The sequence below is a fragment of the Scomber scombrus genome, chromosome 6 (genome assembly GCF_963691925.1).
Source record: "Scomber scombrus chromosome 6, fScoSco1.1, whole genome shotgun sequence".
NCBI lineage: Eukaryota > Metazoa > Chordata > Actinopteri > Scombriformes > Scombridae > Scomber > Scomber scombrus.
The window spans coordinates 8,940,749-8,957,230 of record NC_084975.1 but is presented as its reverse complement, the minus strand read 5'-3'; the positions used below and the strand labels follow the sequence as shown (position 1 = coordinate 8,957,230).

The following is a 16,482-nucleotide window of genomic DNA, read 5'->3' as shown; positions in this document are numbered from 1 at the left end:
TCAATAGTGTTCTTACTTGTAATCATTTATTTTATTACTTTTTCATATAGCAATATGTCCATGCATGCAACTGTACTGATACAATTATACTTTTTTTCTTAGATTAACATTAAACAGACTTCGGAGACTATTAAATCTGAAAGCAAATACTTCAGATCATAGAAACAGTTCCTGAACTGGTTATAACAGTTTATACTGCCTCCCGACCCACCTACAGTTACAAAAGTAATGCAGTACTGCAGGCTCATGTTTGAGTACATGAAAAACTTTTCACTGAAGTAAGACTTGCAAGGTATACAAGACATTTCTATAACTGACAAACGATGATTGCAGTCAGGGAGCATTTTTGATTCAGAATCCAGACACCATCTTCTGACACCATGGTGCAGCCTGTATTGCTGATGGATTTGTCTGGCTGCCCTTCTCCCCATTTGGTAAAGGTTAGAGGTTGTTTTTTCATATCAACCTCAAAATTCCACTCTTTTTTGTTGTTGACATTGATCCAGACTTGATGGTTATCACCCGAGAACATTTGAGTCAACACATTGTTCTCTTCTTCATTTTGGGGTAAAGCCAGCTCTAAGCCTTGTTGGGAGCAGAACTCAACGGCCTTGGAGAAAGAGCCTCGCTTCTTGTAGGACACAAAGTACTTCTGACCAACTTTCCGGACAAAGTCGTAGTTTATGGCTGAAAAGAAGAAAAAAACCCAACATCAAACAAATCAGGACTAAATGAGCACATTTTGTCGTGACTATGATGCAGAAGAGAGCTCTACACACCAGAATTTAAAACATGAACAAATGGGGGGCAAAAAAATCCTCATTTTGACTAAACATTTGTCACAAATTTGTCGCAAATTGAGAAAGGCATTCACTTATTTGACATACATAGCATGAACATATAAATACACTGCAAAAACAGAAAATGCAGATAAAATAAACAGATAACATTGTTTATTTTAGTTTTAACATTCAGATTGAGTGATGTTTGAGAGGTTGCTTAACACCAAATGTTCAAAGCCTCTTGAGCAGTTATAATTGTATCAGTATCCACATGGACATTTCATGTAATACTGTCTTGAAGTGTTTGATTAGAATACTTACCCAACTCTAACTTAGCAAGGTCCGGGCTACTGGATCCAGTGGAACCTGGATCAAACAGATTGAATGTAGTTATCAAGCTTTGCATTCATTTGGATATGATATCTTTGTCTACCTGCATGTGTAACATCCTCAGATAAAATGCTTACGATATCTTTCATTTTCAGCTTATATTATTAGCATTAATTAGCTTTTTTCCCCTCTTTCTTTGAACAGAGTGAATGATATCTACTGACAATCACAACACTAATTGCTACAGCACAAATGTTGCATTATTAAAACACATTGTACTGAAAGATTTAAATGATGATGTATTAAGAGAGTTCGACCAACACCTCTCTAACTCAACAAAAATGAACAGTATGTACATGCACCATTGGTGCAGAGCTGGGGTTCAATGTACAGATGTTGTTTTGTGTCTATCCCTTGTCTAACAAATAGTGTATCTCTACAGTCCTACTAAAATCCAGTGTATATCACCTTGTCTACATATTTCACAAGGTCCAGGTGGGCCAGGTGGGCCAGGTGGTCCATCACTTCCTGGCCTTCCTTGCCTCCCTGGCCTTCCTGGTTCTCCTGAAAAGAAGAGAAACAGACATTAAAGAAGACTAAAAGTTCATACTAGCTGCCATGACAGATTGTAATGCTCATGGCTGCTGATGGCTGATGTTTGGTGAGAAATAACGTTCTTTGGAGCACTATTGTGTTGAAGTTGATAATACCCACTTTTTTGATGTTGAGACCCAGGTGGACCAGGAAATTCAGGTGTTCCAGGATATCCAGGTGGTCCAGGATATCCAGGTGGTCCAGGATATTCAGGTGTTCCAGGATATCCAGGATCTGCAGGTACACCATTGACCGAAGGAAATACTCTTTCATCTTGAAGCTGACTGTAGCCAATAGGAGCCATGAGGCAGAGGGTGCAGAATAAGAGAAACAGCCTCATGTTCTGAGTGTAGAACTGAAATCTATATGAAATAAAGTTGATAAGTTTCTTATTTACAGGCTGCAGTGTGACATCATCATTAAACAGTTTGAATTCCAATCAAAGGTGTTAATCTCACAACGTAGACAACGACAAATAACTACTGTACAACTTACTATAGCCTACATATCTCAAAAGGTTTTTTAAAGTAATGGATTTTTTCTTCAAAGATGTGTAAATTGCAAATATTCAAAACAACTGTAGATGAGCTAAATATACACATATATGAGTGGGTGCAGATAAAAAAAATAATAATAATGATAATAATAATAATAATAATAATAATAATAATAATAATAATAATAATAATAATAATAATAATAATAAAAAAATAAAATAAATAATTATAATAATAATAATAACAATCTTCCATCCAAGACTAGAGTCAGCAAGAATTACTACTAAAACAGAACAGCGCTAAGGTAGATCAACAACAACAAAAATAATACAATATTAAAGAGAGTATAACAGAGATGAGATCAAATAAGTAAAATAAAATCAGACTGCAAGTTATAACTGTCCTCTTTGTGTATTTAGCAGTAACAAACATTATGCTGTAAAATTAAAAAATGTTACCACAAAATCTAGTACCATGGTGATAAATACATTTTAAACTTACTGTATGTATGAGAAGTGATCTGCTTGATGTGGTTCTTCTTTGCTCCTAAGAACAAATGACTGAGATATTAGGTAAAACTCATTTATATAGAATTTGGTCCGGAGTAAACAACAGATGAAAATTTCACCACCCTAGAAAAAAGATAAACTGAACCTAAGAGCCTCCCTCCTTTTTACCCAACAAGAGTCTGACCATCCAGAGTTTAGTTTCACAATTTCTTCAGAAAACAATACCTTATAATAACATACATACATATTTGAAAAAAAAAGTAAAATCATGATTTACTTTACAAACTCTTTCTGACCCTAATAATCAAAGTTGTCATGAGAAAAACAACTCAGGCCTCTTTTAAAGAAACTGTAGTGTGTGTACCATCATGATGCATGGATTTAAACAGCAGAAGGTTAGCCAAACAGTCTCCAACCTGTTTTATACTATACTCTATACTATTCTTACTTTTATACTATTTCATACTGTATTTTATACTGTTGTGATGTCAAATTTATATGTCAATATGGTCAAAGTTCCAAACTTGAGGTGAACATCTGACTCTTGTTGCTTTTGAGGTTAAATGCACCTGCTGTCGATTGCTTTGGACTAAATTATCTGCCATTAAATGTAATGCAAATTCAAAGCCACTGAAGTCTGGTCAGAAGTATCTGTGGGAGGATGGTTGTGGTGAAGTCAAGGATACCAAACTTTTTCTCCTTTAGACAAAGTATTTCTGACCAATTTTCCACACAATAGCATGATTTATGTCTGAAAGAAGACAACATTCTGTAAATTAGGAACAAATAAGCAAGTAAACACATTTGTTTTTACAAACCACAAACAGTATTTTCAACTTTGGCCCTCTGGCAAATGTCAAAGCATTCCTTTTATATCAGTTATGCAATACTTCATGTCCTGTAATTTGTGATACATGACAACCTTTGGGAACCTTTGCATTAAAGGAAGCCTTGCAAAGGATATGCTAGCTTTCTATACGTGACAAAAGATGTAAGCATTCAGGAAGCTTAATGTGACACTCGCTAGCGCTGTTTTCTGACAGCATGGTGCAGCCCGTATCTTTGACTCAAGACTTGCTTTTTTGGGCTTTTCTGCCTTTATTTTGTCAGTAGATAGAAGCCAACATAAACAGGGAGAGAGAGGGGAATGACCTGCACCAAAGGTCCCTTACCGGAATCAAACCAGGGACACTGACCTTATGTTGTGAGCGCCTTAACCACTCAGCCACCAAGGCGCCACAAGCCCTCCGCTTTTTTGTTGTTGAGATTGATTGATTGATTGATTCATTGACTTAATTGTAAACATCCCCAAACACTTGAGTCAGAATATTGTTCTCCTCCTGCTTCTGGGGTACAGCCAGATCTAAGCCTTGTTGGGAGCAGAACTCCATGTCTCTGGAGAAAGAGTTTCTCTTCTTGTAGGACACAAAGTATTTCCAAATAAAGTCATAGTTGTTAAAAGTGGAAACACAGTGAAAAAAGACCTAACTAAACTCTCTTTTCAAAGGCCAAACTCTTTCGTAATCATGGCCTCCTCCTGACTCTTAAGCTGGTTCTTCCTCTGATAGTCACAGTTGTGTGTCAACACAAATATTTTACTCAGTTTTAAGTTTAAAAATCTAAAATTTATTTTAAAAAATCAAATTCAAATATTGGCCCACCCCATGCATGATATAAGTACATAGCACAATTTCATCACTGACTGATGATGTTTTGCTCATTTCGCAGTTCACAACGTAAAAATGTCCATACCATGACAAAGCACTGACTGACTTCCTGCCCTCCTGTAGTCTGTCATGTAACATGTATCCGTAGTGGGTTTAGCATGCACCTCTGGATTGTATGTGGTACACCTCTTAGTGAGATCACTTTATAACATCCTCTTTTTGCTGTGCTGTGTTAGCTCTTTGGAGCATAGTTAGAAAATGCCTCCTGGATCAGCTCTTTTAAAGCACAGAGAAAAAAAGCGTAATTTATCTGTGTGTACATATGTACCCAAAGGGCAGAATAGAAATGAATAGGATACGTAACCAACTCTACTTTAGAAATGCTCACTGTTAAGGCCCGGTTAAGGTGCAGTGTGTAGAATTTAGTGGCATCTAGCAAAACAGACTTGGCAAAAACAGACATATATAGAGTTTAATATTCAGAAGTATTTTTAACTTATTATTTAATCACCTAAAAATAAGAATTGTGTCGTGCACTCCATATAAAACAATGTAAGTTTCAAAGTGAATAAATAGGTACTAAATCAAACTAACTAGTGTTAATTGTTTGGGTGTGGTTGACTGCAAATGAAATGAACCCACATGGGAAAGCAAACTAATGAGTTTGGAAAGTGTGAATTGGGTTTATATTACCATGTTTGACTGTGGCCATCACAAACAACAAAATGTTTTTGTTTTTTTTAATGAAATGATACAAAACATTGATTACTTTTACACTCTTTTTCTTGACACCTGACAGCTTTGCATGATACATCTGTGATATTGTTATGACCTCATGTGGAGAAACATACATATCAATGCAGTGACTGGGTTGAAGGTACTGTATATGCTATAAACAGCATTTCAGCATTTAACACAAACAGTCAAAAAGTCTGTTTTAACACTTTCACTTAGCATCTCAAATGTAAAATATAGGGGTTTCATGGTTTGTTCTCAGTACTCTACAACAGTTGCCTGCCAATATCTGTGAAGAAATGTACTTTCTTGGGTGGAAAAGATGCATGATTTAAGACTAGTGATCCTCACTATTCAGTTTGTGTAGGTTTTGTGCTCCCTCTGATGCAAATACGTAAGAGGCACCGATGTTTCTGTCTTCATGTAGGTCTGAGTGGTTTTTAATCTCTTGCCCTCTTCTTTCAATAGTGTTCTTACTTGTAATCATTTATTTTATTACTTTTTCATATAGCAATATGTCCATGCATGCAACTGTACTGATACAATTATACTTTTTTTCTTAGATTAACATTAAACAGACTTCGGAGACTATTAAATCTGAAAGCAAATACTTATTAAAAAAAAAACAGTTCCTGAACTGGTTAAAACAGTTTATACTGCCTCCCGACCCACCTACAGTTACAAAAGTAATGCAGTACTGCAGGCTCATGTTTGAGTACATGAAAAACTTTTCACTGAAGTAAGACTTGAAAGGTATACAAGACATTTCTATAACTGACAAACAATGTAAGCATTCAGGAAGCATTCACTTGTAACAACCCAGACACCATCTTCTGACACCATGGTGCAGCCTGTATTGCTGATGGATTTGTCTGGCTGCCCTTCTCCCCATTTGGTAAAGGTTAGAGGTTGTTTTTTCATATCAACCTCAAAATTCCCCTCTGCTTTTTTGTTGTTGACATTGATCCAGACTTTTTTGTAAACATCCCAGAACACTTGAGTCAACACATTGTTCTCTTCTTCATTTTGGGGTAAAGCCAGATCTAAGCCTTGTTGGGAGCAGAACTCAACGGCCTTGGAGAAAGAGTCTCTCTTCTTGTAGGACACAAAGTACTTCTGACCAACTTTCCGGACAAAGTCGTAGTTTATGGCTGAAAAGAAGAAAAGAAAAACAGATGAGGATTTAATGAGCACATTTTGTTGTGACTATGATGCAGAAGAGAGCTCTACACACCAGAACTTAAAACATGAACAAATGGAAAAACAAAATCTTATTTTGACTAAACATTTGTCACAATTAGAGAAAAAAGCTGCAAATAAGCAGAACAAAAATAAATTGAGAAAGGCAGTCACCTATTTGACAAGGCATACATAGATATAAATACACTGCAAAAACAGAAAATGCAAATAATTACATAAAAGTTCAACATAACAAAACTGACATTTTTTGGGACACTAAAAAGTGATGAATATGTCATCCACTCGTCAAAGGTAACAGTGATTATTTAGTTTTAACATTCAGATTGAGTGATGTTTGAGATGTTGCTTAACACCAGCTAGTGTAAGCCTTATTACTTTCTTACTGATGTGGTCATCAGTTTTTAGTGTCCTCCAGAAACTTTGATGTTGTAACATTTAGTTCCTGAGTTTGTGCATTCTTATTTCCTGTTTTATTTTGTAATCACCTTTTTTTGTGTCTCGTGTCAGATCTTCACTTCCTGTCCTTGTGTGTGATTACCTGCCCTGCCCTGATTGCTGTCACCTGTGTTGAATTATCCCACCTTCCGTTGTGTATAGAGTCTGTGTTTTCCCAGTTTGTCTCATCTGTTCCTGTGAGCATCCTAGGCCTATCCTTGAGTATTTGACCCTGTTTTGTTTTTTGACTTTGTCTTCTGCCTTTTGTTTTTTATACCAACCCTGCTTTAATTAAACTCTTTGGATTTTTTTAACCTTGAGCTCTTCAGTCCAATCGTTGAGTCAGTCATTACAGATGTGTTGTTATTTTGTTCTTTTGTTCAAAAAAATGTTCAAAGCCTCTTGAGCAGTTATAATTGTATCAGTATCCACATGGACATTTCTTGTAATACTCTCATGTAGTGTTTGATTAGAATACTTACCCAACTCTAACTTAGCAAGGTCCGGGCAACTGGAGCCAGTGGAACCTGGATCAAACAGTTTGAATGTAGTTATCAAACTTTGTATTCATTTGGATATCATTCAGATACGGTATCTTTCATTTTCAGCTTCTATTATTAAAATTAATTTGCATTTTTTTCTTTCTTTCTTTAAACAGTGAATGATATCTACTGACAATCACAACACTAATTGCTACAGCACAAATGTTGTATTATTAAAACACATTGTACTGAAAGATTTAAATAATGATGTACTAAGAGAGTTCAACCAACACCTTTCTAACTCAACAAAAATGAACAGTGTAAGCTTAAATGTACATGCACTGTTGGTGCTGAGCTGGGGTTCAATGTACAGATGTTTCTCTTTTTGGGTCTGTCCCTTGTCTAACAAATAGTATGTCTGTACAGTCCTACTAAAGTCCATTGTATGTCACCTTGTCTACATATTTCACGAGGTCCAGCTGGTCCAGGTGGTCCAGATGGTCCAGGTGGTCCAATTAGTCCAGATATTCCTTGCCTTCCTGAGTCTCCTGCAGAGAAGAGAAACAGACTTTAAAGAAGACTAAAAGTTCATAGCCTCACTAGCTGTCATGACAGATTGTAATGATCATAGAAAAAATAATGCACCTAAATCAAAAGGGTTTATCCTCTGGCGAGCATGAAAGTACTATATATTTAGATCTATTCACTGTGCGCAGGAAACCGGTGACCTCTGGCCACTGTTTGAACAAACTAAAGGCCCTCCGGTTCAAAGTAACAGTAATAATATTACGGAAATCCTAATATTAATATGTTGTATTACTCTGTTACTGCTAAAACTACTGTAACATGTTAACCTCAAACACTGGATCTCAGGATTGTCATGTGAGCCAGCCCAGCTGACACAGAGAGCCAAGTAAAGAACACGTTTGAGGAAGGTTACATCACAGGATCTGGGTTGGTTAGAGGCTGAGTGCAGAGTTGTTGCCACAAAACAAGCTCATTGACCATATGGAGGTGTTATAATTCAGGCAAAAGATGGATAAAGTTTGGTGAGAAATAATGCTCTTTGGAGCACTCTTGTGTTCAAGTTGATAATACCAACCTTTTTGACCTGGTATCCCAGGTGGTCCAGGTAATCCGTTTAGTCCAGGAAATCCACGTTCCCCTGCAGAGAAAAGAAACAGACATTAAAGAAGACGTTTATAGTTTATAGCCACACTAGCTGCCATGACAGATTGTAATGCTCATAGAAAAAATGTTGAATAGGTAAAAATTGTGAAAAGGGACAACTTAACTGTTACCATTAGTGGGGAACCTGAGGGTTGTGCCAGAGAGATGTCACAATGCTCAAGTTTTTATCTAAATCAAAAGAGTTCTATCCTCTGGCAAGCATGAAAGCACAATTTAATAATGTATATAAAGATAAATGAATGTCAGACCTTATGTGATAGTAGATGAGAAGTAACAGAGTGACCAGAATATATGAGGCTCATTGTCTTTGCACCATCAAAGTACTCACTCAGAGACATTGGTCATTCATTTTGTAAGTCATACAGAAAGGTTACATTTTAGTGGAGAACAATTTTGCTCAGCAAATGTCCTTACAATCATACTGTGCACTTTCAGATATTTTGTGCAGAGTTGACAGCCTGATCTTAGTGTTGAGCAATACTTTCAAAATATAATATATTACATAGCACTAGTTACTTTCATTTGAAAGTAATAAGTTACTTTACAATATTACTGTTTGTGTAGAGTAATACGTTACTTATTACACTATCTTTGTGTTACTTTAACCAAAATAACTTCAGAATTATAAATAGATGTCATAAAATGGAAGAGTGTGATTTTGTTTTGTAGTGGTTAATCAAAGCACAGAAGCTCAAGTTTATTGCAGTTCATTATTAATTCAGTGGTGGACGATATGTGTGTATGATAATAAAATGTATTTAATTAACTTTATTACGAAGCACCCAGATCATCTCAGGACAGGAAGTGATGATGTATTTACTGTGGACTTGAAGCTTCTTGTTAGTAGAAAGTTAAACCATCACAAGTCAGGGGCACAGTTAAACATGAAGATTAATTCACTGTGAGCAGGAAACCGGTGACCTCTGGCCACTGTTTGAACAAACTAACGGCTCTCCGGTTCAAAGTAACTGTAGTGATATTACCGAAATCCTAATATTAACATGTTGTATTACTCTGTTACTGCTAAAACTACTGTAACATGTTACCCCCAAATCACTAGATCTTAGGGTTGTCATGTGAGCCAGCCCAGCTGACACAGAGAGCCAAGTAAAGAAACCGTTTGAGGAAGGTGACATCACAGGATCTGGGTTGGTTAGAATTCAGGCAAAAGATGGATAAAGTTTGGTTAGAAATAATGTTCTTTGGAGCACTATTGTGTTCAAGTTGATAATACCAACCTTTTTGACCTGGAATCCCAGGGAATCCTGGTTCACCTTTGGGGCCTTGAAGCTGACTGTAGCCAATAGGAGCCATGAGGCAGAGGGTGCAGAATAAGAGAAACAGCCTCATGTTCTGAGTGTAGAACTGAAATCTATAGGAAATAAAGTTGATAAGTTTATTTACAGGTTGCAGAGTGACATCATCATTAAACAGTTTGAAGTCCAATCAAAGGCGTTGATCTCATAACGTAGACAACAACAAATAACTACTGTACAACTTACATATCTCAAAACATTTTTTTTAAAGGAATTGATTTTTTCTCCAAAGATGTATAAATTGCAAATATTCAAAACAACCGTAGATGAGTTAAATACACACAAATATGAGTGGGTGGGTGCAGATAATAATAATAATAATAATAATAATAGTAACTTTTCAAAACATGTTACAAAAGGTGTCAAGGGCAATGAAAAAGAACAGATTACATAAGAGTAGAGACAGCAAGAATTACTACTAAAAACAGAACAGCGCTAAAGTAGATCAACAACAACAAAAATAATGCAATATTAGAGAGAGTATTACAGAGATCAAATAAGTAAAATAAAATCAGACTGCTAGTTATAACTGTCCTCTTTGTGTATTCAGCAGTAACAAACATTATACTGTAAAATTCAAGAAGTCATAAAGTCTCAAAATCTAGTACCATGGTGATAAATACATTTTAAACTTACTGTATGTATGAGAAGTGATCTGCTGGATGTGGTTCTTCTTTGCTCCTAAGAAAAAAATTACTGAGATATTAGACAAAACTCATTTATATAGAATTTGGTCCGGAGTAAACAACAGATGGAAATTTTCACCACCCTTGAAAGAAGATAAAATGTGTCTGAGAGCCTCCCTCCTTTTAACCTCTAACCATAACCCTGACCCTAATAATTAAAAGTTGACATGACAAAAACAACTCAGGCCTCTTTTAAAGAACCTGTAGTGTGTGTACCATCATGATGCATTGATTTAAAAAACAGTAGAAAAGAGTAGATCCTAAAATATCAAACAAGAAATTGCATGAGTTACAAGCTAATGGAACAAGCTATCAAAGTAGACAACAAAGCCACCATTGTTGTTATTGTTGTTGTGTTTCCTCTTCTTTCTCTTCTGAGTTTAGCTCAAGAAAACAATGACATGCCACGTTTCTGCCACCATCTGTTTTGTCACTGATACATCCTAAATCGTTTTCACTGTATATGCTACAACGGCTAGCCACTGTGTTCCAATTTAAACAAGCCCGTTCAGAAACACAAAAAGATGTGTTTGCAAATTAGCCAGATGAGTATTGACATGGTCTAAAATTGGGGCTGAAAGGGAGATGATTCACAACTGTGGAAGACTGTGAGAAAAGATGACTGTAGGAAATGTTTCCAGGAATGGGGGAAGCATAGGGAAGAGTGTGCCAACAAGAGTACCTTGAAGTACATGTAACCACTTCCTGTAACATTCATTCGTAGACCTTGAGTGGGATACTTACCCAGTTTAAACTTTGCAGTGCTCTTCTTTGTTTCTAGGTCCTGGCTAATGCAGTCAAAGGGATCTGGATCAAATGGATTATGTGACCGAAGTTGCAATAATTTGGAGCTCACATCTGTGTGAACTAATGTATGTATATGTATTCTTTACAAAATAATTGCTTATCTTCCCTTTTCAGCTTCAGTTCTCTTGTTATCCTTTATTTTTATTTCCTCAACTGCCTGAGTATACAATACAATCTGCAAACTCAACACTAGATGGCAGTCAATCCTTTAAATTATATCTGTTATTTGATGACACAAAAAATGACATGATACAGAATAATAATCAGCATTCATTTTTAAGCAAGACGGGCTACATTTTAATTGGTGAGGGGTGTTATGGGACCTCAATAATTAATAGGGGGTTCATGGCCCAAAAAAGGTTGATAACCCCTGGTCTACGCATCCATTTTGCTCCCCACAACCTCCCATCAACTACACCAGACTTACCAAAGTCATGAAGGGATGGATTTCATTTAAGAGGCAGATAATGACAAAATAGAGAAGCAAAGAAATGTGAATAATAAAGACGCCTGTTTAATTTAAAAGAAGCACTTACAACTTACAACTTTGCAGCACTGGTTACAAATGTAAATGTGCTGGATAATTTGTCCGTGATAAATATGTGAAGTGTGGACAGTGTGCATCTTTAATGTTGTCATAAAAACACGAAAGGTTGCCAGATATTTTTTTGGTCTACTTTGAATTTGCTCAACATTAGCACAATGACAAAATGCATAGGGGTCATTTTAGATTTCTTCCCTACACATTAAGTAATACTTCATCATGCACCAGAATGAGAATAAGATTGAGTGCAAGTGCTCCCCCCACCCACCCCCAAATAAAAACAGTACTTGTAAGGGTTATAAGGCATTTTTATATCTGGCAAATGATGTAAGCATTCAGAGAGCATTCGTTTGACACTCGCCAGACACCGTTTTCTGACAGCATGGTGCAGCCTGTCTCTCTGACAGATGTGTCTGTCTGCCCTTCTCCCCATTTGGTGAAATTCAAAGCACTTTTTTTCATATCTGTCTGAAAATGACCCACTGCTTTTTTATTGTTGACATTGATCCAGACCATTTTGTCCATTTCACCAAAGAAATGAGTCAGTGCGCTGTTCTCCTTCTCGTTCTTCGGCAAAGCCAACTCTAGGTCTTGTTGGGAGCAGAACTCGATGGCCTGGGAGAAAGAGCCTTTCTTCTTGTTTGACACAAAGTATTTCTGACCAGCTTTACGGACAAAGTCGTAGGTTACAGCTGAAAAAAGAAAAACAACATGCACGATATAAGGCATATACAGACCCCCCAACATGCAATCTTGGATAATAAAGATACAAATTCAATAATAAAATCTGTTGTTGTGATAAACAGGTAAAATACTTGTCCACACAAATTCATGTCTTGTGTAACTTCACTTCCTGTAACACTAACGTGTAGTTCTTGAAAAGGATACTTACCCAGCTCCAGCTTTGAAAAGCTTTTCTTTAAGGCATCGAGGTCCTTGTCAACAAAATCAAGTAGATCTGCATAAAACAAATTAAATACAGTGTCATTGGTTTTTAATGACCATGACAACAGACCAAAGCTAGTAAAGCAGAAAACATGTGAACACAGGCACACCTTAAATTTAATGCAAACCAATATAAATGAATCGATTCATTATTTTATTTATCAAACAAATCTTAACTGTCAATGCCTTGATGCCAGCGTGTCTGACTGAATAAAGACAATTGAATATTACATCTACATTAAGCTGTGGGACTTGCACCAGACATTTAAAAAAAAAAAAATGGGTAAAAGTAAATGAAGCAAAGGCCGATATATCCTGACTTTTAGTCCCAATATAGGTCAACCTCCAAAGTTACCCTCACTACTAATAATACAACTCAGTATATTTTTCACTACTTCCTCTGTGCATAATCAATGCCCACTTCTTTCAATTTCCGTTTCCTCAGTTTGTAACAGACTCTGATGAAAATCTGGGATCACAAAGCCAGATAACTGATGACATTCCCAGCTATTTTCCAGACTTTTGAAAGTCTCTTCAATACATACAACTAGTTTCACAGGCTGTGTAGTGCTTATTGTCATGAGGACACAGATCCATGTGTACAACTGGTGGTGTGCTATTTCAAGATGTACAAACTATGGCTTCAAAATTCAACCAAGTGGAAGTAATATCTCACAGAAACATCAACAACAAAAATGAAACGGTCAAGCTGCAGGAAGTTATTGTTGCTCAACTGAATTTGGTTGTGTTTATCTACTTGCGCTGTGTGTGCTTCTGGTGTATGTGTTTAAACATGATCTTACTAGTATCTTTATATGTGCTGAAATTTCTTTGTGCAGGACAATGCAATATTGAAACTTGCTCAAGTTGTATTATTGCTGCATCCTGCATTTCATTAAATGACATACTGCAATTACTCAGCTGATGAAAGTAATTCAGTAATATGTGTACTCTTAATTTAGAAAGTTATATAACCTCGTCCACACATTACAGCAGGTCCAGTGGCTCCTGGGAATCCCGGGGCTCCAGTAAATCCAGTGGGTCCAGGGCGTCCAGCGGGTCCAGGAAATCCAGTGGGTCCAGGAGATCCAATGGGTCCAGCGCGTCCAGCAGGACCAATTTCTCCATTCTCTCCCTTTGGTCCTTTTTCCACATGAAGGCAGGGAAAGAAACAAAAATATAAGACCCATAATCAATAACCAATATAATACTTGTTGTCTGTTTAAAAAAATGTTTGGATGAAAAATTGAAACATCTTTGAAATGCTCAGATGCATAAAGGGACACAAATTGGAATGAATGAATGATTGAAATGAAATCGAAATATTATTCTGAAAATCCACCCACACCAGGTTTCCCAGGAAGTGTTCTCTCACCTCTGGGACCAGGAGGCCCTGGAAGCTGACTGTAGCCAACAGCAGCCAACAGGTAGAGGACGCAGAGTGGGAGACACAACCTCATCTTCTGAATGCAGAACTTCCACACTTTTTTCTGGTTGCAGAAAATTCACCAGAGCAGGCAAGATTTTGTGACACAGTGATTAGAAAAAAATAATTTAAACATTACTTGTAACCTGTTTATATTCATTATTACTAATGCATACAACTGTGATCAAAACTTTCTGAACCCTGACATACTTTTCAGGGTCTAATTTGACCGATTTTCTTTAGATTTGAGAAAAAAAACCACCTCAAAAACTTTTCTTTTAGACAGAAATTGGATGACTTCTCCTCATGTGACCCAGAATATACAAAGCAGGAAATATTTCAACTTTTTAAAAATGTTGATGTGCAGCTTATTTACGTTTTTGTTGGGCGTTTGACTTACATTTATTAAAAAATTCAGAAATCACCATTCAACAAAAAGCATGAAACTAAAGATTACACTCTCTCTGCTCTCTGAGGATTGATCACCAATATATGAATGACTGATGAGGTGTTCTTTAATGATTTGTGGTACTGAAAGAGACTGACTATGAAGGGATACTGTGAACAGTATGTAAGGGTTAAGGCAAGGCAAGGCAAATTTATTTGTATAGCACATTCAAAGTGCTTTGCATAAAACACAAAATGGATCAAGAAAGGATATAAAAGAAACACATGGCAGAATAAAAACACACTTAAATACAAGTATTACTATTTGAAAAAATATTTAGTGATTTTCCTATTTTCAGGCCCCACAAGGAACAGTATTTAAGCAGAATTGTCATCCCTTAATTTAAATTCTATGAAATTAAATTAAAGGTGTACATTTTACAATTCAGTCTGTAGCAAATAAGAATGACCACTTAATGCAAACTATGTGACTCCAGTAGTTCCCTGCTGGTAACAATACTTAAGGAAAAATTCAGGAAAAGATTTTCATTGCAGTTAAAGCATCTTGATAACAGTAAATCTAATACCAAAAAGTAATAAACAGAAAGGAACTCACTTTATGAACCAGGAGTAATCTGGAGAATATTCTTCCTCTTTGTTGCCACCAGAGACTATGGTTCAAACTCATGTGTGAAAAATTTAGTACAGCGTGAACAACGGATGTTGTGGTTTAAGTTGATGATATCATTTGGTATATGACAGATAACGGAAGAGTCTTAGAGCTTCACTCATTTAACCAGAAATGCTGTGAGACTGCTGTGAGCTTATTGTGGAAGTTTTTTATTGAAAATGCATTTCCCTTCAAACGTACACACAAAGAATGATTTTTCTTTATATAAAATTACATGTATATTAACATACTGTACAATTCATAAATGCAATCGCTTTAAAGTTAAGTTGAGATATGAAGTTGCTTCTTATGTGAGGACATATAGCACCTAAAATGTCCAGGGTGCCACCTATTTGCAGATCAATTATTTGTAATATTTTCTTCAGATCCTAGAACATTTTTTGAGTAGAGCAGAGTGCATACATGGATTACAAATTATTTGAAAAATGTCTGTTACCAAGTTAAATCTGCAACATCTACTACTGAGGTTGGTCTACTCTATACAGTCTATATTGTAGGTTCATATACTGATCTTTGCAGCAAGTGTCAATTCATCTCATCAGAGACCCCTTTGCTTGACTAATCCAGTCAGTTATTTTGTTCCCCACCATCCCAACCATGCTGGCCAACCAATTTTCCTGTAAAATTTTGTCCGAGGGCAAAATAGGATGGATTTTACTGAGCTTAAAACTGACAACAACAAAAAGCAAAACAAAATGTGAATTATAAAAAAGCCTGTTCAGTTTAAAAGAAGTGTTTATACTGAATATAACTTTGCAGTAGAACTGTTTACAGATGTTATGTTCGACTAGCAAATCTGACTATCTATCTAAAATATGAAAGAAAAAAAAAATTGGCAGAGAACTTTGTTGCTCACATTTGAATGTTCTCAGCATCAACATAACAGGAAATTGTTACATATTAGTATAATTTTAAATGTTCTTCCCCTACAGAGTAAATACAATTGAGCAATATTTTATCACACGCCAGATAAGATCAAGTACATGAAGAACTTTCCATTAAATCAATACTTGTAAGGGTATTTTCATATCTGGCAAATGATGTAAGCATTCAGAGAGCATTCGTCTGACACTCGCCAGACACCGTTTTCTGACAGCATGGTGCAGCCTGTCTCTCTGATAGATGTGTCTGGATGCTCTTTTTCCTATTTGGTGAATTTTAGAGCACTGATCTAGATCATTTTGTCCATGCGCTGTTCTCCTTCTCGTTCTTCGGCAAAGCCAACTCTAGGTCTTGTTGGGAGCAGAACTCGATGGCC

The 16,482-nt window shown here is 36.3% G+C and overlaps 3 protein-coding genes across 3 annotated transcripts; all 3 read right to left on the bottom strand.

The window, feature by feature from the left end:
- Nucleotides 1-61: 61 nt before the first annotated feature.
- LOC133981953 (mannose-binding protein C-like) lies at nt 62-2,010 on the bottom strand. The gene is made up of 4 exons (XM_062420835.1): nt 1,827-2,010; nt 1,581-1,676; nt 1,104-1,148; nt 62-687 (listed from the first exon to the last, which is right to left on the bottom strand). The coding sequence occupies exons 1-4, from the start codon at nt 2,008-2,010 to the stop codon at nt 308-310; spliced, it is 705 nt and encodes a 234-aa protein (XP_062276819.1). The 3' UTR covers nt 62-307.
- Nucleotides 2,011-5,819: 3,809 nt separating this feature from the next.
- Nucleotides 5,820-9,772, bottom strand: LOC133981952 (collectin-11-like). Its single transcript, XM_062420834.1, has 5 exons — nt 9,661-9,772; nt 8,334-8,396; nt 7,684-7,779; nt 7,232-7,276; nt 5,820-6,265 (listed from the first exon to the last, which is right to left on the bottom strand). The coding sequence occupies exons 1-5, from the start codon at nt 9,770-9,772 to the stop codon at nt 5,883-5,885; spliced, it is 699 nt and encodes a 232-aa protein (XP_062276818.1). The 3' UTR covers nt 5,820-5,882.
- Nucleotides 9,773-12,016: 2,244 nt separating this feature from the next.
- Nucleotides 12,017-15,185, bottom strand: LOC133982280 (pulmonary surfactant-associated protein D-like). The gene is made up of 5 exons (XM_062421254.1): nt 15,150-15,185; nt 14,096-14,210; nt 13,696-13,863; nt 12,668-12,733; nt 12,017-12,467 (listed from the first exon to the last, which is right to left on the bottom strand). Exons 2-5 carry the CDS (start codon nt 14,178-14,180, stop codon nt 12,085-12,087), a joined length of 702 nt encoding a protein of 233 aa, XP_062277238.1. The 5' UTR covers nt 14,181-14,210; nt 15,150-15,185; the 3' UTR covers nt 12,017-12,084.
- Nucleotides 15,186-16,482: the final 1,297 nt, after the last annotated feature.

Excerpts from the sequence above, each read along its gene's own strand:
- LOC133981953 (XM_062420835.1), bottom strand. The coding sequence starts at position 2,010 with ATGGCTCCTATTGGCTACAGTCAGCTTCAAGATGAAAGAGTATTTCCT. Across the intron at positions 1,149-1,580 it reads TTGTGAAATATGTAGACAAG|GTTCCACTGGATCCAGTAGC; the intron begins GTGATATACACT and ends TGTTTGATCCAG. Across the intron at positions 688-1,103 it reads CCTTGCTAAGTTAGAGTTGG|CCATAAACTACGACTTTGTC; the intron begins GTAAGTATTCTA and ends TCTTCTTTTCAG.
- LOC133981952 (XM_062420834.1), bottom strand. The coding sequence starts at position 9,772 with ATGAGGCTGTTTCTCTTATTCTGCACCCTCTGCCTCATGGCTCCTATT. Across the intron at positions 8,397-9,660 it reads TGGGATTCCAGGTCAAAAAG|GGGAACGTGGATTTCCTGGA; the intron begins GTTGGTATTATC and ends TTTTCTCTGCAG. Across the intron at positions 6,266-7,231 it reads CCTTGCTAAGTTAGAGTTGG|CCATAAACTACGACTTTGTC; the intron begins GTAAGTATTCTA and ends TCTTCTTTTCAG.
- LOC133982280 (XM_062421254.1), bottom strand. The coding sequence starts at position 14,180 with ATGAGGTTGTGTCTCCCACTCTGCGTCCTCTACCTGTTGGCTGCTGTT. Across the intron at positions 13,864-14,095 it reads AGGGCCTCCTGGTCCCAGAG|GACCAAAGGGAGAGAATGGA; the intron begins GTGAGAGAACAC and ends ATGTGGAAAAAG. Across the intron at positions 12,468-12,667 it reads CTTTTCAAAGCTGGAGCTGG|CTGTAACCTACGACTTTGTC; the intron begins GTAAGTATCCTT and ends TTCTTTTTTCAG.